This window comes from Mauremys reevesii, linkage group 1 (assembly GCF_016161935.1).
Source record: "Mauremys reevesii isolate NIE-2019 linkage group 1, ASM1616193v1, whole genome shotgun sequence".
NCBI lineage: Eukaryota > Metazoa > Chordata > Testudines > Geoemydidae > Mauremys > Mauremys reevesii.
The window spans coordinates 355,565,445-355,580,606 of NC_052623.1; the positions used below are offsets into that span (position 1 = coordinate 355,565,445).

The 15,162-nt window shown below is 64.3% G+C and overlaps 1 protein-coding gene across 1 annotated transcript in view; it reads right to left on the bottom strand.

The window, feature by feature from the left end:
* Window positions 1–14,176, bottom strand: part of LOC120380356 (cadherin-related family member 5-like) — a 41,927-nt gene extending 27,751 nt beyond the window's left edge. Inside the window, exons 1-8 of the mRNA XM_039498054.1 lie at window positions 14,096–14,176; window positions 13,444–13,701; window positions 12,074–12,133; window positions 10,385–10,477; window positions 9,983–10,069; window positions 9,118–9,228; window positions 2,273–2,443; window positions 1,905–1,995 (exon numbers count right to left, since the gene is read on the bottom strand). Of these exons, the coding sequence (XP_039353988.1) occupies window positions 1,905–1,995; window positions 2,273–2,443; window positions 9,118–9,228; window positions 9,983–10,069; window positions 10,385–10,477; window positions 12,074–12,133; window positions 13,444–13,701; window positions 14,096–14,176 (952 nt within the window). The remainder of the gene's footprint in view (window positions 1–1,904; window positions 1,996–2,272; window positions 2,444–9,117; window positions 9,229–9,982; window positions 10,070–10,384; window positions 10,478–12,073; window positions 12,134–13,443; window positions 13,702–14,095) is intronic.
* Between the last annotated feature and the right edge of the window lie 986 nt (window positions 14,177–15,162).

The window sequence follows — 15,162 nt, forward strand, 5'->3', positions numbered from 1 at the left end:
GGTGCCACCTAGAGCCACAGGTGCCACGCAGAACATGGGACGTGGGTGCCACCCAGAGCCACAGGCTGCCACCCAGAGCCACAGGCTGCCACGCAGAATCATGGGACGTGGGTGCTGCCCAGAGCCACGGGGTGCCACCTAGAGCCACAGGACATGGGTGCCACCCAGAGCCACAGGCTGCCACCCAGAGCCATGGGACATGGGTGCTGCCCAGAGCCACGGGGTGCCACCTAGAGCCACAGGCTGCCACACAGAACCATGGGACATGGGTGCTGCCCAGAGCCACAGGTGCCACCCAGAGCCACAGGCTGCCACGCAGAACCATGGGACATGGGTACTGGCCAGAGCCACGGGGTGCCACCTAGAGCCACAGGACACAGATGCTGCCCAGAGCCACTGGGTGTCACCCTCAGCGAGGCAGCTTAATGTGGGAGTGGAGAGTGGGCTGCAGTGCATGCTGGGAACCTCTAGTCCATCCATCCCTCTCTAGTGCAGCATCTTGGCCTCCCCGGCTTACCAAGACTCAGGGGCATTTTCAGCACCACTGGCCACTGGCTGAAGCTAGTGCTCAGGTTTCTGCTGTGCTCTGGGATCCTGGCATGACACAGACACTAACTCAGCATCCAGCTCTGGGACGATGCCCTGACAGAGGAAGAACCAGGCGTGCTGCCCAGAGCCAGAGATCCCTTGGGGACACAGCCAGGCAGGCTCCAGGGACCCCACGAGGGTGTCTGCTCAAAGTGACAGTGGGGAGAACGCTGGGCTCCTCTTGCCCCTAAGAGCTCCGGACACTACTGGTTATGTTAAAGAAGAATCCCAATTCACCATTAGCGCTATAGGGCCAATGACACACAGTCCCACTGCAATAAGAGGTGGAGTTTCCAGGCTACCCCAGAATCTGAGTCCCCCACATGCGGCCAAGTGGAGCCAATCCCACCGAAGCCAGGAAGCCCAGGGGAACAGCTGCCCCTTAATGTGCTACAGGGGGCTCTCAACAGTAGCCAATCACCTAGGTGGCATGTGCCACAGTGACCTAGGCAAATGGGCTGCATTAACCCTTAGGACACTGGCCAGCCGCCGGCCAGAAAAGCCCCGGGAACAGGCTGTTTCCCGGGGATCTGCAGGGACAGGTGGGGGCGCTAGTGTGGGACGGTTTCCTTCAGTGGGGTGACTGGGTTGGGCTGGGGCATGTTCCTGCCCCTCCTCCCTGCTATCCAACTCTCTCATCCCCGATAGTGGGGCCTGGGCCCAGCACAGCCAGGAAGCCCCTGGAGCAGAGTACGGGGGTGTGGGGGAGCGGATGGGGAGCGAGAGCTGGGGGTTGTGGCAGGAGCCGCGGGAGGCAGGGAATGGCCGGGGATGCGGGGAGGAAAATCTAGCTGGGCTCCGTTCTGCAGGGTTTGGCCTTCACTGGGTCTTCCATGGACTCAGCAATTGGGGGGGAGGGGAAGGGGGGCTGAGCCTGTGTGTGTACATGTCTGTTCACATTCGTGTGTGCATGTCTGTGACATACTGTGTGTCAGACTGTACCCCTGAACTCACCCCTTGCACACAGCTTGGCACAACGTACATCTTTTGCAGTATCATTTGAAAATTCATAAGCTGCTGATCATTATTGTCCCGGTAAAATGTGTGTGGCAATAGTGACGTTATAAGGTTCCACTGTGTAGTGTTACTAACACCTCTGCCATATCTGGGGAGTGACCAAACCAGTTCCTCAGAGACAAAGGGCAAGCTCACGCCTCAGCAGGTGTAAACAAGGCGGATGGGCTGCTCCTTTCGCAGAAAATCTACATCTTAGCCAAGAAACAGCTTGGGGGTCCTGTCCACCCAGACAGCCTGTCTCCAGGCTCCAGCCAGTGCATCCGTCCCAGTGTCCCCACAGCTCCCCCGGGTCCCCGTACCTGCGAGGATGGCGTAGGTAATGGCAGCCTTCAGCTCCCTGTCCCCATCTTCCGCATAGACCGAGCCGGGGACGAAGTGCAGAGGGCCCACCTGGAGGAGACCCGGAAAGGCAGGTGAGACCGTGCCACTGGCTGGGAGTGAAACAGACATCCCACCCCAGCCATGGGCGGCTGTCCTCCCAGCAGGCTCCACTCCCCCTGGAGCGTCCACCTTGTTCCGACGCTGGCACGTCCTAGTCCCGCTTTCAAGGGGCACCGCTGGCCTCGGCAAACCTGGTGGCAGGGGCCGTAGCCAAGGTTCTGCCCAGCAGCACCGGAGGCTCCATCCCCTGCCCCACACCGCCCTGGGCTGGTCCCCCGCTGCCTACCGTGACCTCCCGCTCGGTGACGTTTGCCGTGTAGACGGGGCTGACGCACACGCTGACCCCGTCGTGCCCCAGGAAGTTGCACGGCAGGAACCGGGGGTACTGGTCGTCCCCGTCCAGCACGTTGATGCGGATCCTGGCGGAGGAGTTGTACCTCTCCTTGGTGTTCATCTCCTGGGAGGGGAGCAAACCACAACGGCCGATCAGCGCGGTGGCTGCCTCCCGGGGCTGCCTGGCTGCCAGGGGGCCAAAACCTGGCCCGGTTCAGGGTGTTGCCTGCTCCATCGGCCCATCCTAGCCCCGAATCTCCCTCTACAGCTTCTCTCTACCCATCCCTTGGCCGGATCTAGCTTTACTATTTGTCTGTCTGGCCATCCACAGCGTCTCTCCATCTACCCAGTCAGCCCGTCTGTCCCTCGAGCCCACATCCACAACCCAATAGCCCCAATGAAAATCCCATCTCATGGACACGAGCGGAGGCTGGGCTGTGATACAGCACCAGAGCGACTGGCGTCAGGGAGCAGGGCGCCTCCTGCAGGGGAAGAACAGAACCAGCGACGGCCAGCTCCGCACAGTCACAGGGATGCTGGTAGCATGGTCGTCGCTGACGCTGCATGAATGTGGGGATCCTGGCCTGCCCATAGCTGCCTCTCCATCCCGGCCCGCCACAGAGTTACCACGACGGCGAGCATTCAAAATCAGGAGATTTTAGAAATCGTCTATTCTGGGCCCGTTTCTCTGGCTTCCAAGACTTCCAGGGTCATGTGTTCTAATCTTCCATTGGTAATTGTCCAAGGTAGAAACTCCCTTTTTCTGTTCCGTGGGAGCTGCAATGCTCCTGGCTTCACAGGACTCCAGGAGCTGGGGCTTTAAGAAATGCCCAGAACACTCAAAGACCCACCATAAAAGCATGGGCATGGCCAGCACCGACTCTGGGAACATCATTAAACTGTCCCAGCCTGCTCTCCTGCAGCAAGCGCATGGAGATTCCCAACCGTGTGGGGTGCATGGCACTGTGCCCCACAAAAGACCAGACGTTTGTAGAGCCCGAAGAGTTCAGCTATGGAGGAGCCTTGTCCAAACCCTCAGACCGTGTGGCTCAGGCAGCAGGGGCCCCAGGACGCCCCCAAACCCTCTCCCAGTCCACACTGGGGCAGTCAGCACCGTACCCCTCATGCGGTGCATCGGGAAATCATCTGCGTGGATCCAGCGGCAGGACAGGGTGAGTGTGGCTCAGGCAGGGGATGCTGGTGGGATAATACCCTGGGATCTCTGCACTGCCTATTGCCTTCCGGGATGGCCCTAAGAGGCTGCTTGGTGGATTAGCCAGGCCATCGGGGGCTCGATACTCGGAATAAGCCACTGGCCCTTCACCCGGGCTGCCTGACTTTTCTGATGCACTGGGGAGCCATGTTCTGCCCCAGTGCACTCTGAGGGCTCCCTGCCAAAGGAAAGAGCAGTTCGGCTGTGCCCTTTGTTTTTTTTCTTTCTGCTCGGGGCATGCTGCTTGGTTTTTCACACTGCAGCATCCAGCCCCTGGGAGACTCTGTGGGTGACTGGGGATCTGGCAGGTTTCTGACAGAGGAGACACCTGACGAATGGACGGAAAGGTCTTTTTTCATGCATCCTATTTAACAACGTTGTTCTCTTGAGCACTGGTTTAACTCAAACGCCCGACAAACAGTCAGGTGAAAACCTCTCTTTGTTAAAGAGCCGATCCCCTCCCGCCAACACCGGGCAGACACGACTTCCTGCTCCTGGTGTAGCGAGGGTGAAATGCAAGTGGTGGGGGGGGGCCATGCAGCCTCCGTCATGAAGGAGCAAAAGAAGACCCCAGCCCCAGGGGGGTTTCCCTTTGTTGCTTGCCCCGAAGCCGATGGGGGCTGCATGGCTGGCAGCGAGGCCTGCTGATGAAACTAACCAAGGGATGGATGTGAGCCCCGGTAGCCTACGCAGGCACTGCTGCGTTTCCTGCCATCTGGAGAGCCGCTAGAAATCCCAGCCCGGAGCAGGGTGTGAAGGGGGGGATGCTCTGGAGGTGGGCACAGCCCCAGGGGCAGGGGCTCACACAGGGCAGGGACCAGGAAAGGGAGCCGGAAGTCCCTAAAGCCCCAGCCTGCCCCCCAACCCATCGTCACCGGAAGGGGCTGGTGGCGCGGAGCAGGGGCAGCGCTGGAAGGGGGCAGGCCAGCAGCAAGGTGCGACTCAGCGTTAGCCCTATTAGGAAAATTAAAAACAGGGATTTAGGACATTCACGTTGAAAGGGGAGCTGACAAGATCACGTCGCCCCCAATTAGCCAGGGGAAGACCGGCTTAGCGAGGCCCAGGATCTGCTAAAGAGGCAGGAGAAACAGAGAGCTTGAGCCGGGCAGGGCCAGAGCCGGGCAGGGCGAGTGGGAAAACTGGTAACACCGGGGAATGGAAACCACACACCCACTGATCTGTGTGTCTGACACTCGCACACTGATCTCTGTGACACGCTGATCTCGGTCACACCCACCACAGATCTCTGTGACACGCTGATCTCGGTCACACCCACCACAGATCTCTGTCACACGCTGATCTCGGTCACACCCACCACAGATCTCTGTGACACGCTGATCTCGGTCACACCCACCACAGATCTCTGTGACACCCACGAAAGCTCATGCTGCAAAACTTCTGTTAGTCTATAAGGTGCCACAGGATTCTTTGCTGCTTCTACAGAACCAGACTAACACGGCTACCCCTCTGATACTTGACACACTTCACACTGATTTCTCTATGCCTCTCTCACACACAAACACAGTGATCTGTGTGTGTGTGTCACTGATCTGTGAGTCTATCACACTCACCCGTACTAACCTCTCTCTCTCACTCACACACAAACACCGTGATCTCTCTGTCTCACACCCTCCCACACACTGATCTTGGTGTCCGTTTCCAGCAGCACTAGGTAGCTGTTAGAGCAGGCCAGCTGTGTCGCAGGGAGTGCTTGTGACACTGCAGGGGTAGCTGAGGGTTGGCTCACTGCTCTGCACTTCAGAAGCATGGGCCAAACTGGGAGAGAATTGATTAGGACGGGGTGGTTAGATAGCTCATGAGGAGATGGTTACATGGCAGACAGGAAAGGGGGGCTGGAAGGAAGACCAATAAAGAAGCCCAGGGTCTCTGAGAGCAGAGACCCCTCTCCCCGCAATCTCTCCTGAAGCTTGGGAAAAGCTGGATGGTGCTGGGACTCACAGCTGCATAAGACATTACAGAGCCCACAGGGCGGTGAACTTCCGTAAGAGCGCATGAGGGCTGCTTGCACAGAGATACCCAGGGTGGGGAGCGCGCCGGGACCTTGGGGGGCTTGGCTGGGATCTCCAGCAAAGGCGAAGGCCCGGAGCAGGGAGCCAACAAGGCGGTACAGTGACCTGGGCAGCGTAGAGGGTGGTGGAGCAGCAAAGGGAGTTACAGAAAGACCTCCAGGAGTTTCAGCGTGTGGAGAGACAGTCCTCTTCCGCCCGGCCAGCAGGACCACAAGGGAGCCTGCAACCAGCTCTTGCAGGTGCTGCAACAGCGCTTGGAGAAACCGGAAGGTCCCTCACCTGGGAACGATGACCAGGCGGTGAGCATGGGGCTGTGAAAATGGGCCAAGCGGATGACCCCGGAGCTTTGGGGTGAACGTTTGAGAGGGCGGCTTCGGAAGCAGGCTGGGAAAAGAGGGGCTGGGCCCTCCGCGCGGCTCCCTGCCTCTCCGGAGAACTCAAGCCGCTCTTCTGGCACTGAGCGGCGAACAAGCCGCGGTCGCGGATGAGGAGACTCTAACAGCAGCTGGTTTGGGCAGGCTGGGTCTGGCGGCAGAGCGATCCAGGCAGGCGTTTCCAGCAGCAAGGTGGTTGGAGGGGATGCGACCAAGGTCCCAAGCACAAAAGTTACCGGATTGGGCCACTGGGTGGGGCTGAGGCCAGAGGACCCAGGAGTTGGGGCGATCACGGATCAGCTGTTGCAGGGTCTCCCCAAAGTCACTAGGACCCGGGTGCGGAGGCGCCTACCTGGAAGCAGCCATTAAACTCCCGGAGGAGTTCCTGGAGGCTGGTGACCCTGGTATAACGACATGGTCGTTTCCAGGACCAGGGGCGTCTCTAGACATTTCGCCGCCCCAAGCAGGGTGGCATGCCGTGGGAGGCGCTCTGCTGGTCGCCGGTCCCGCGGCTCTGGTGGACCTTCCGCAGGTCCCGCAGCTCCACCGAAGCCACGCGGGACCAGCAGACCCTCCGCAGACACGCCTGCGGGAGGTCCACCGGAGCCTCCTGCCGCCCTCCCTGTGACCGTCAGAGCGCCCCCCGAGGCATGCCGCCCCAAGCACGCGCTTGGCATGCTGGGGTCTGGAGCCGCCCCTGTCCAGGACACGGCCCGGGGAGGAAAGGAGGGGAAGTGCCGGTTATAAGACGGCAGGAGAGAGAGGAGGGGAAGGAGACCCCGCCCACGGGCCGTCCAATGGTTTGCGATCAGGGTGGGGGTGCAGGTCACCTGAGGGGGCTGCCCCGGATGGACTGGACTCTTGCTGAATTCAGCGCAAGGGGAAAACCTTTGGGAAGCAGTTCAGACAAAAGCCCCTGGTCCCCATGAGAGCCGGGCGGAGACAAAGGAGGCTGCTGGCCCCTGCCGCGGGGCGCTCATCTCTTAGCAGAGATGGACGGTGCCGTGGTGGGGGGGTGGAGGGGAGTGAAGCTAACCCGTATCCGGAGAAGGGGAAATCTGTCCAGTGGTTCAAGTGCCTCTAGAAATATGGGGCCCATCTGGGTGGCAGGGGCTGGGGTGGCCAGGAAGGGGAGAAACGCTGGGGAACCAAATGGCTGGAGAGTGAAGGATTGGAGAAGGAAGAAATGGGGCAGACCCCAACGCCCCGGAGGAGAGCCCCGAGGTAAAGGACATGGGGACAGAAGAACCTACGGGACACAGAAAGCAGGCGAAAGCGAAGGCAAAAGGGTTGTAGGCCAGAGAGACCCAGAGTAAGAGTGACAGCGTGGTGCAATCCAGGGCGAGGGAGCGGGCCCCGGGCAGCACTGTGCAGACACACCCGGGGGGGGTCTCTCTCACACACACCCTGGGGGTCTCTCTCACCCCCCTCCCCCGGCCCGGTCTCTCTCTCACACACACCCTGGGGGTCTCTCTCACACACACCCTGGGGGTCTCTCTCACCCCCCTCCCCCGGCCCGGTCTCTCTCTCACACACACCCTGGGGGTCTCTCTCACACACACCCTGGGGGTCTCTCTCACCCCCCTCCCCCGGCCTGGTCTCTCTCTCACACACCCTGGGGGTCTCTCTCTCACACACCCTGGGGGTCTCTCTCACCCCCCTCCCCCGGCCCGGTCTCTCTCTCACACACACCCTGGGGGTCTCTCTCACACACACCCTGGGGGTCTCTCTCACCCCCCTCCCCCGGCCTGGTCTCTCTCACACACACACCCTGGGGGTCTCTCTCTCACACACCCCCGGCCCGGTCTCTCTCACACACACACCCTGGGGTGGCTGGTCTCTCTCTCACACACACCCTGGGGGTCTCTCACACACACCCCCGGCCCGGTCTCCCTCTCACACACACACCCTGGGGGGGTGTCTCTCGCTCACCACCACCACCCCCGGCCGGGTCTCTCTCTCTCACACTCACACCCTGGGGGTGGCCGGTCTCTCTCTCACACACACACCCTGGCGGGGGGTCTCTCTCTCTCACACACCCGGCCGGGTCTCTCTCACACACACACCCTGGGGGTGGCCGGTCTCTCTCTCACACACCCCCAGCCTGGTCTCTCTCTCTCACACACACCCTGGGGGTCTCTCACACACACCCCCGGCCCGGTCTCTCTCTCACACACACCCTGGGGGCGGGGGTCTCTCTCTCTCACACACCCAGCCCGGTCTCTCTCACACACACACGCTGGGGGTGGCTGCTCTCTCCCTCTCTCACATCACCCCACTCAGACAGGTTTTCCGTCTTCTTTCGCGGCTTGGCTCACAGCACCGCCAGGGGCCGCTCAAGGCGTGTGCGATGGCAGAGCCCCGGCTCATCTGTCCCCTGCCCAGCGGGCCAGGCAGGAGCGTCCCCTACAGCCTATTCCCCGGGGCTTGGCCCAGCCTCGGAAAGGTCCCGAATGTGGCGGCTCGTGGCCACGCGGCCCCAGCCCAGGAGATCTCAGTGGCAGCAAGATTTCCAGAGACATGTCCTTCATTTTCCTTCCCTTCAACCCAGCCTCCTTGCTCTCCACCCCCTCGGTCCTCCCTCCGGCCGGCACCCCAGAGCGATTTGCAGAGGCCCCATCCCTGGAGAGCTGCACCGAGAGGGGTCGTAGGAGGAGAGCACAAAGAGACTGGCACCGTTACCTTTGATGGGACGGAGGGGCTCACAAGGAGTGGGGCAGACCACGGAGACGGGGCGCTGCTACTGATCCGCTCGTGGTAATACAAGAGCAATCCCACTGAAAAGGGCACGTTTACTAGCTGATTGCCCTGGTTTCACAAGCACATCTAGAATGCTTTGGACATGGGCTTACCCAGCCCTCGGTACAACCCAACAATTCACTGCAGCAGGGAGTTCCACAGGTGAGTCCCACAGCACTGACTATGGAAGAGCCAGCGTTGAGCCTGGGCCTTCGCACCTCTAGGCCGAGCCCCGTGTCTTTGGCCAGGGTCACCTGGGTGTAGCCCCTTGGCAGGCTGCCCCTTGGGCTGGCCCCGTCTGGCTCTTAACTGAGAGAGGTGCCCCCAGATACCATGCCAGCCCACATGGGCAGAGGGAGCGGGGACTCTGCCCAGGGGGATGGGCAAGAGTGAAGCTTCAGGGACCTAGAGCCGCCCACCCTTCCCCACGGCACCCCCTTACCACGGCGTGGACCATGAACTCCAGGTGGCGCTTGGTCTCGAAATCCAGCGCTTTGGCCAGCACGATCTTCCCGCTGTTGGGCAGGTCGATCCGGAAGTATTTGCCATCGGCCTGGGTGGCAAAGCGGGGATAATGCTGAGTGCCCGGCCGGAGGAACGGAGCCCCTGAGTCAGGTTGGCACCGTGCTGCCCGCCTCTTGGCCAGCAGACAAGGTCAGCCAGCCACACAGGATCATGCAGGGATCCCTGCCCACCCCAAACCTCCCCCCGACCCCGGCCCTGCACATCCTCCCCCCGCATGACACATGCAGCCCTGATCCCTGCCCGCCTACGCCCCCAGCCTGGCGTCCTCGCGCCGCTGGCTAATCCACGCCCACTCCAGGGGCCGCTCAGGCCGGCTCAATCCAGCTCCCCTGGCCTGGCCACGGGGTGGGGGCAGAGCCGCCGGGTGACCTTCAGGAAGGGAGCGTCCCGACGCCAGTCCCCGCTGTGCACAGAGCCGGCTCAGCCCAGAGGCGGGGGGCCGTGGAAGGCCAGTGCAGCCCCCCAGGGGGCCAGTGCTGGCCAGGGAGGGGCGCTGGCTTGGCTGATCCAGCCCCGGCTGGGGACGCGGCAGGAGGGCCGGATGCCTGCCCCACCTTGGGGGGCAAGAGGGGCTGCCTGGTGCATAGAGGTGCCATTGCTCTGTAGGGGACCCCTGCTGCCCTCGGCGAAGCCAGAGCTGCCCCACTGCCCTGCCCGGCTCCCCCTAGTGCCGAGCAATGGGTACTGCATCTCTGTGCATGCCGCTCATTGCCGGTGTGGCTACCATGACACCCCTCTTCCCCGTGCCAGGAGGTGCCGTGGGGCCAGGGGGCGGGACTTACCGAGGTGCTGTCAATCACATACATGAGGGTGTCTCCGTCCTTGTCCTCCGCCCGGGTGGTGAACACCACCGAGTGCACCGCCGCCAGCTGCAGAGGGGGCAGTGCTGGGTTAGGGGCCTGCCCCCTGTGCCGGGGGGCCCAGAGCACCGGCTCAATGGGGCACCATGCTGGAGGGACCAGGCTTGGCCAGCCTGCCCTCCTGGCTGCACCCCACACCTGCCCAACCCCCCCGCAGGCAAGTTCACGCCACCCGGTCACCACCGTTGTGAACGCCCCCCGCACCAGCCCGTCCCCCTGGGCTCCGGGCCCCTAGCCTCAGTGGCTCCACCCCTCCCCACGCCCGTGCCCTGGCCCCAATGCTCAGGGACTGGCTCTGCCCCACCCGGGCCCCCCGCCCCGCACCTCACTGATGTTCTGGGTCAGGACGGAGTCCTCCAGGAACCGGGGTTTGTTGTCGTTCTCATTCAGCACCTGGACGATGATCCTGTACTCAACCTGGGGGGAGAGGGCCCAGGGCCCGGGCAATGGGTGCTGGGGCCCCCACGGGAGATGGGTGCCGGGGCCCCCCAGGGGACAGATGGCTTCCAAAGGGCTGAGAGACTGACGCACCTCAGAGGGTAAAGCCCCATAGCCAGAACCTTGTATGTGCCATCGGGGAACCCCAGCCAGTGCTCCTGCCCCGCTCCCCACAGCACCCCCTGCTGGGAGAGGCTGGGACTGGAGGAGCTGGGATCTCCCCCCACAGCCAGCGCCCGTCCCCCTCCCCACAGCGCCCCCTGCCGGGAGAGGCTGGGCTGGAGGAGCTGGGCTCTCCCCCCACAGCCAGCGCCCCTCCCCCTCCCCACAGCACCCCCTGCTGGGAGAGGCTGGGACTGGAGGAGCTGGGCTCTCCCCCCACAGCCAGTGCCCCTCCCCCTCCCCACAGCGCCCCCTGCTGGGAGAGGCTGGGCTGGAGGAGCTGGGCTCTCCCCCCACAGCCAGCGCCCGTCCCCCTCCCCACAGCGCCCCCTGCTGGGAGAGGCTGGGCTGGAGGAGCTGGGCTCTCCCCCCACAGCCAGTGCCCCTCCCCTCCCCACAGTGCCCCTGCTGGGAGGCTGGGCTGGAGGAGCTGGGCTCTCCCCACAGCCAGCGCCCCTCCCCTCCCCACAGTGCCCCTGCTGGGAGAGGCGGGGCTGGAGGAGCTGGGCTCTCCCCCCACAGCCAGCGTCCGTCCCCCTCCCCACAGCGCCTCCTGCTGGGAGTGGCTGGGACTGGAGGAGCTGGGCTCTCCCCCCACAGCCAGCGCCCGTCCCCCTCCCCACAGCGCCCCCTGCTGGGAGAGGCTGGGACTGGAGGAGCTGGGATCTCCCCCCACAGCCAGCGCCCCTCCCCCTCCCCACAGCGCCCCCTGCTGGGAGAGGCTGGGACTGGAATAGCCGGGATCGCCCCCCACAGCCAGTGCCCCTCCCCGTCCCCACAGCGCCCCCTGCTGGGAGAGGCTGGGCTGGAGTAGCTGGGCTCTCCCCCCACAGCCAGCGCCCGTCCCCCTCCCCACAGCGCCCCCTGCTGGGAGAGGCTGGGACTGGAGGAGCTGGGCTCTCCCCCCACAGCCAGCGCCCCTCCCCCTCCCCACAGTGCCCCCTGCTGGGAGAGGCTGGGACTGGAGGAGCCGGGATCTCCCCACACAGCCAGTGCCCCTCCCCCTCCCCACAGCGCCCCCTGCTGGGAGAGGCTGGGACTGGAATAGCCGGGATCGCCCCCCACAGCCAGTGCCCCTCCCCCTCCCCACAGCGCCCCCTGCTGGGAGAGGCTGGGCTGGAGGAGCTGGGATCTCCCCACACAGCCAGCGCCCCTCCCCCTCCCCACAGCGCCCCCTGCTGGGAGAGGCTGGGCTGGAGGATCCCACTGGCAGCACCGCTGGCCTGTTGATCTGACCCCGTTCCCATAACCCATGAGCCTCACACGCCCCTGGCAGGCAGGGCAGATGGGAACTGAGGCACAGACAGGCTGAGTGTCTGCTGTAGAGCAGGGACCTGAAGCTGGGTCTCCTGAGTCCCAGCTAGTGCCCTATCCCCTGGGCTGCCCCCCGCCCCCGCCGCGGGGAGTCCGTACCGGAGAGAAGCCGTCCTCCGAGCAGGTGAGCCCCACCATCAGGACGGGGGACTCCAGCGCCTGCAAGACACAGGAGGTGCAGAGTCCTTAGAAACAATGCACCAGCTGCCCCTGGCCACCCCGCGGCCGGAGGCTGCTCACCACCCTGCCGAGCCGGGAGCACCCACAAGGCCCTGGCATCAGCCACAGCTCTGCACAGGCCCAGAGGGCACTAGCCAGCCGCCTGTCCGCAGGGGTGCAGGGACGGAGAGGGGCAGCTGGGGCCCAGCCCCTCAGCACTGCAGCTGCTCTAGGCACAGGCAGAGGGACAATCTGGTAAGGGCACCACCACCCCAGGCACAGGCGGCGGGACACCCCGGCCACAGGTGGCAGGACATCCAGGCACAGGTGGCAGGACACCCCGGGCACAGGCACAGGCGGCGGGACACCCGGGCGCAGGAGGGGCTGGAGGGGGTTGGTCAGTCTGGAGCTGGCTGGGGACGGGAAGTGAGGGCAGATGTGGGGGTCTGGCTCACTGCCCCCCAAAATGGACCCGTCCGAGGGGTCCTGTTCTCTGTTCCTACAAGCTCTGTTTTAGACCCTGTTCCTGTCATCGAATAAACCTCTGTGTCACTGGCTGGCTGAGAGTCACGTCTGGCTGCGCAGTGGGGGGGCGGGACCCTGTGGCTTCCCCAGGACCCCGCTGGGGTGGACTCACTGGGGGAAGCGCCCGGAGGGGCACGTGCTGAATGCTCCAAGGAGAGACCCAGGAGGTGAAGCCGTGGGAGCTCCTTGCCCTGCAGCCAGGCTGCTCCGAGGGAGAGGAGGCTCCCCAGAGTCCTGCCTGGCTTGGGGGGGAGCAGTGCCAGAGCAGCGCCCAGGGACTGCCTCAGGGGAGGATCAGCCTGAGGGCATCTCGCCAGGGCCATGGTGGCAGGAGCATTGGGGCTGGGGCTCCCCAGGCCAGGAGGGGTGACCACTTTGGTGTTGGGGGAGGATTGGTGCTGGCACATGCCAGCTCAGCCCAGCTCCCGTCACCCCACAGGCAGCCTGGGGGCGGTCGCACCATCACACCAGGAGGGGAAGCGCTGGCGAAGAGCCATCCTGAGCGGGGGCAAGGGGGCGTGTGGCCCCAGGGCTCGGGCAATCACTGGGGTTCAGCACCTGGAGGCCCTTGGGACCGGCACCCCCATGGGCTGGAGGTACCGGCGGCTCCACCGGGGAAGCCGAAAGGGCACGTGGCCACACTGAGCCCAGCGGGACTGGCAGTGCCCTCCCCCGGGCTAGCCCTCCCAGGAGGGGCAGATGCCATGGGAGGCTCCTGCCGGGGCGCGGGGGTCTCTCCTGGAGGGGGCAGCTCTGGAAGAAGCAGCAGCAGCAGCAGCCCCTACCTCTCTGTCCAGCGACGCCCCTGGCGAGACGCTCAGCCGCACGGTTTTCCCCTCCAGGTAGAACCACCCAGCGTCGGCGCCGGTTAGTCCCAGCCGGAGGCTGCTGCTCTCGGGCTCCCCGAAGACCGTCAGGTTGGCCACAAAGGTGCCGTGGGGGCTGTTCTCCTGCAGCTCTGTGAAGAGGTTGCTGCCTCCGCTGCACTGGTCGGCCACAGCTGGGTGTGCAGGAGAGCGGGTCAGAGCCTGGGGCGCCCGGCCCTGCCGGGCAGAGGGGCGGGGGGGGGGCCCTGGTCCAGCTCCTGGCCATGGGGAGGGGCTGCGGCTCCCCACCCGGCGGTGGGGCAGGCTTTACTGCAGGGAAGGGCGTGGGGGTCCACGGAGGAAGGGGCAGCCTGCAGGGGAAGTGGCTCGGACTCCTGGTGCCACGGGCCTGGCTGGCCCGACTCACCCTCTGCAGGGACCGGCTGGTTCTGATGGCAAATTCCAGCCATGCAGGGCCTGGGCGAGGGCAGATGGGTCAGGCCCCAGGGAGGGGTCTGCAGCCCACCTGCTATCTGTGGTGTGGCGCCGCCGGCGTCCCCAGCAAAGGGCACTCGGCCCTTGGCCCATCCCCGAGCCCCGAGGACGTCGATATGACGCCAATCCACGTCACGCCAGCCAGCAGCCAGCAGCCCGGCTCGGACGACAGACGCGGGCACGGGCCAGATTCACTGGAAGGCAGCAGGAAGCCCATCGCCTTCTCTGGTGTGCCAACCGTCTCTGGCTAAATGGTACCACCCTCTGCCCGAGTCCCCTTTCTGGGGGCCAGTGCCCCTCCCTCCCTAGGGGACAGGGACTTCTCTCCACGAACACCCGGTAGCTGGCAGGCACCCGAGAGGAGACGAGGGGTGATGGGGAGGTGGCATGTGCCGGGTACGAGCGAGCTGCCCGCGTGCAGGCGAGCAAGGGGCAGGGCATTGTAGAAAGCTGTGGATTCCTTGGCAGCAGACTGGCACTACAGCGTGGCTTATCCTGGAGGGGGGGGTGGCAGGGGGCCCCCTCTCCTGGCATCGCAGCCCTGCTCCGAAGCCCAGCCTACCTGTGGTGAGGTGGAAGGACATGCTGATGGCCAGGAGGAGAGCGCCACAGGCGGGCATAGGCATAGCTCACTGCCCCAGTGCCCAGGAGCTCTGTCCTGACGCACGGAGCCGGGGCAGGGAGGCGGCTGGGGGCCAGGCCCCTGGAGGGGTAAAAGAGAAGAGACCACGTCATTATGTGGACATCCCCAGCCCCACGGGCCCAGGCCTGGCTGATGCTCCAGTGGTCCCACCGACCCAAGCTGCCCCCCCAGCAACTGGGCACCAACTAACGTACCTCAAACCCTGGTCAGGAACCAGCTAGCCCACCCCGTGTGCTCTGCTGTACCCTATGCCGGCTAACTGGTGTCCAGGCAGATTCAAACTCCCAGCTCCAGCACCCGGCTCACCCCCCTGGACCGTTAGCCAGGGGCGCCTGCGCGGCACAGGAGGGCTGGGATGCCACCACAGGGAGATTCTGCACTGAGGCTGCCAGACACGGACATACCCTGCGGGTCCCCGAACTGGGTCACAGGGCGAACACGTCCGCACAAGCACATCCTACATCTAGCTCCATGCAGGACGGGGAGTCTGGGCCCCAGGCTCTATTCCTGTCTCTGCCACTGGCTCACTTGAGCAAGCCCCTTCCCCCTCCCCGTGCCTC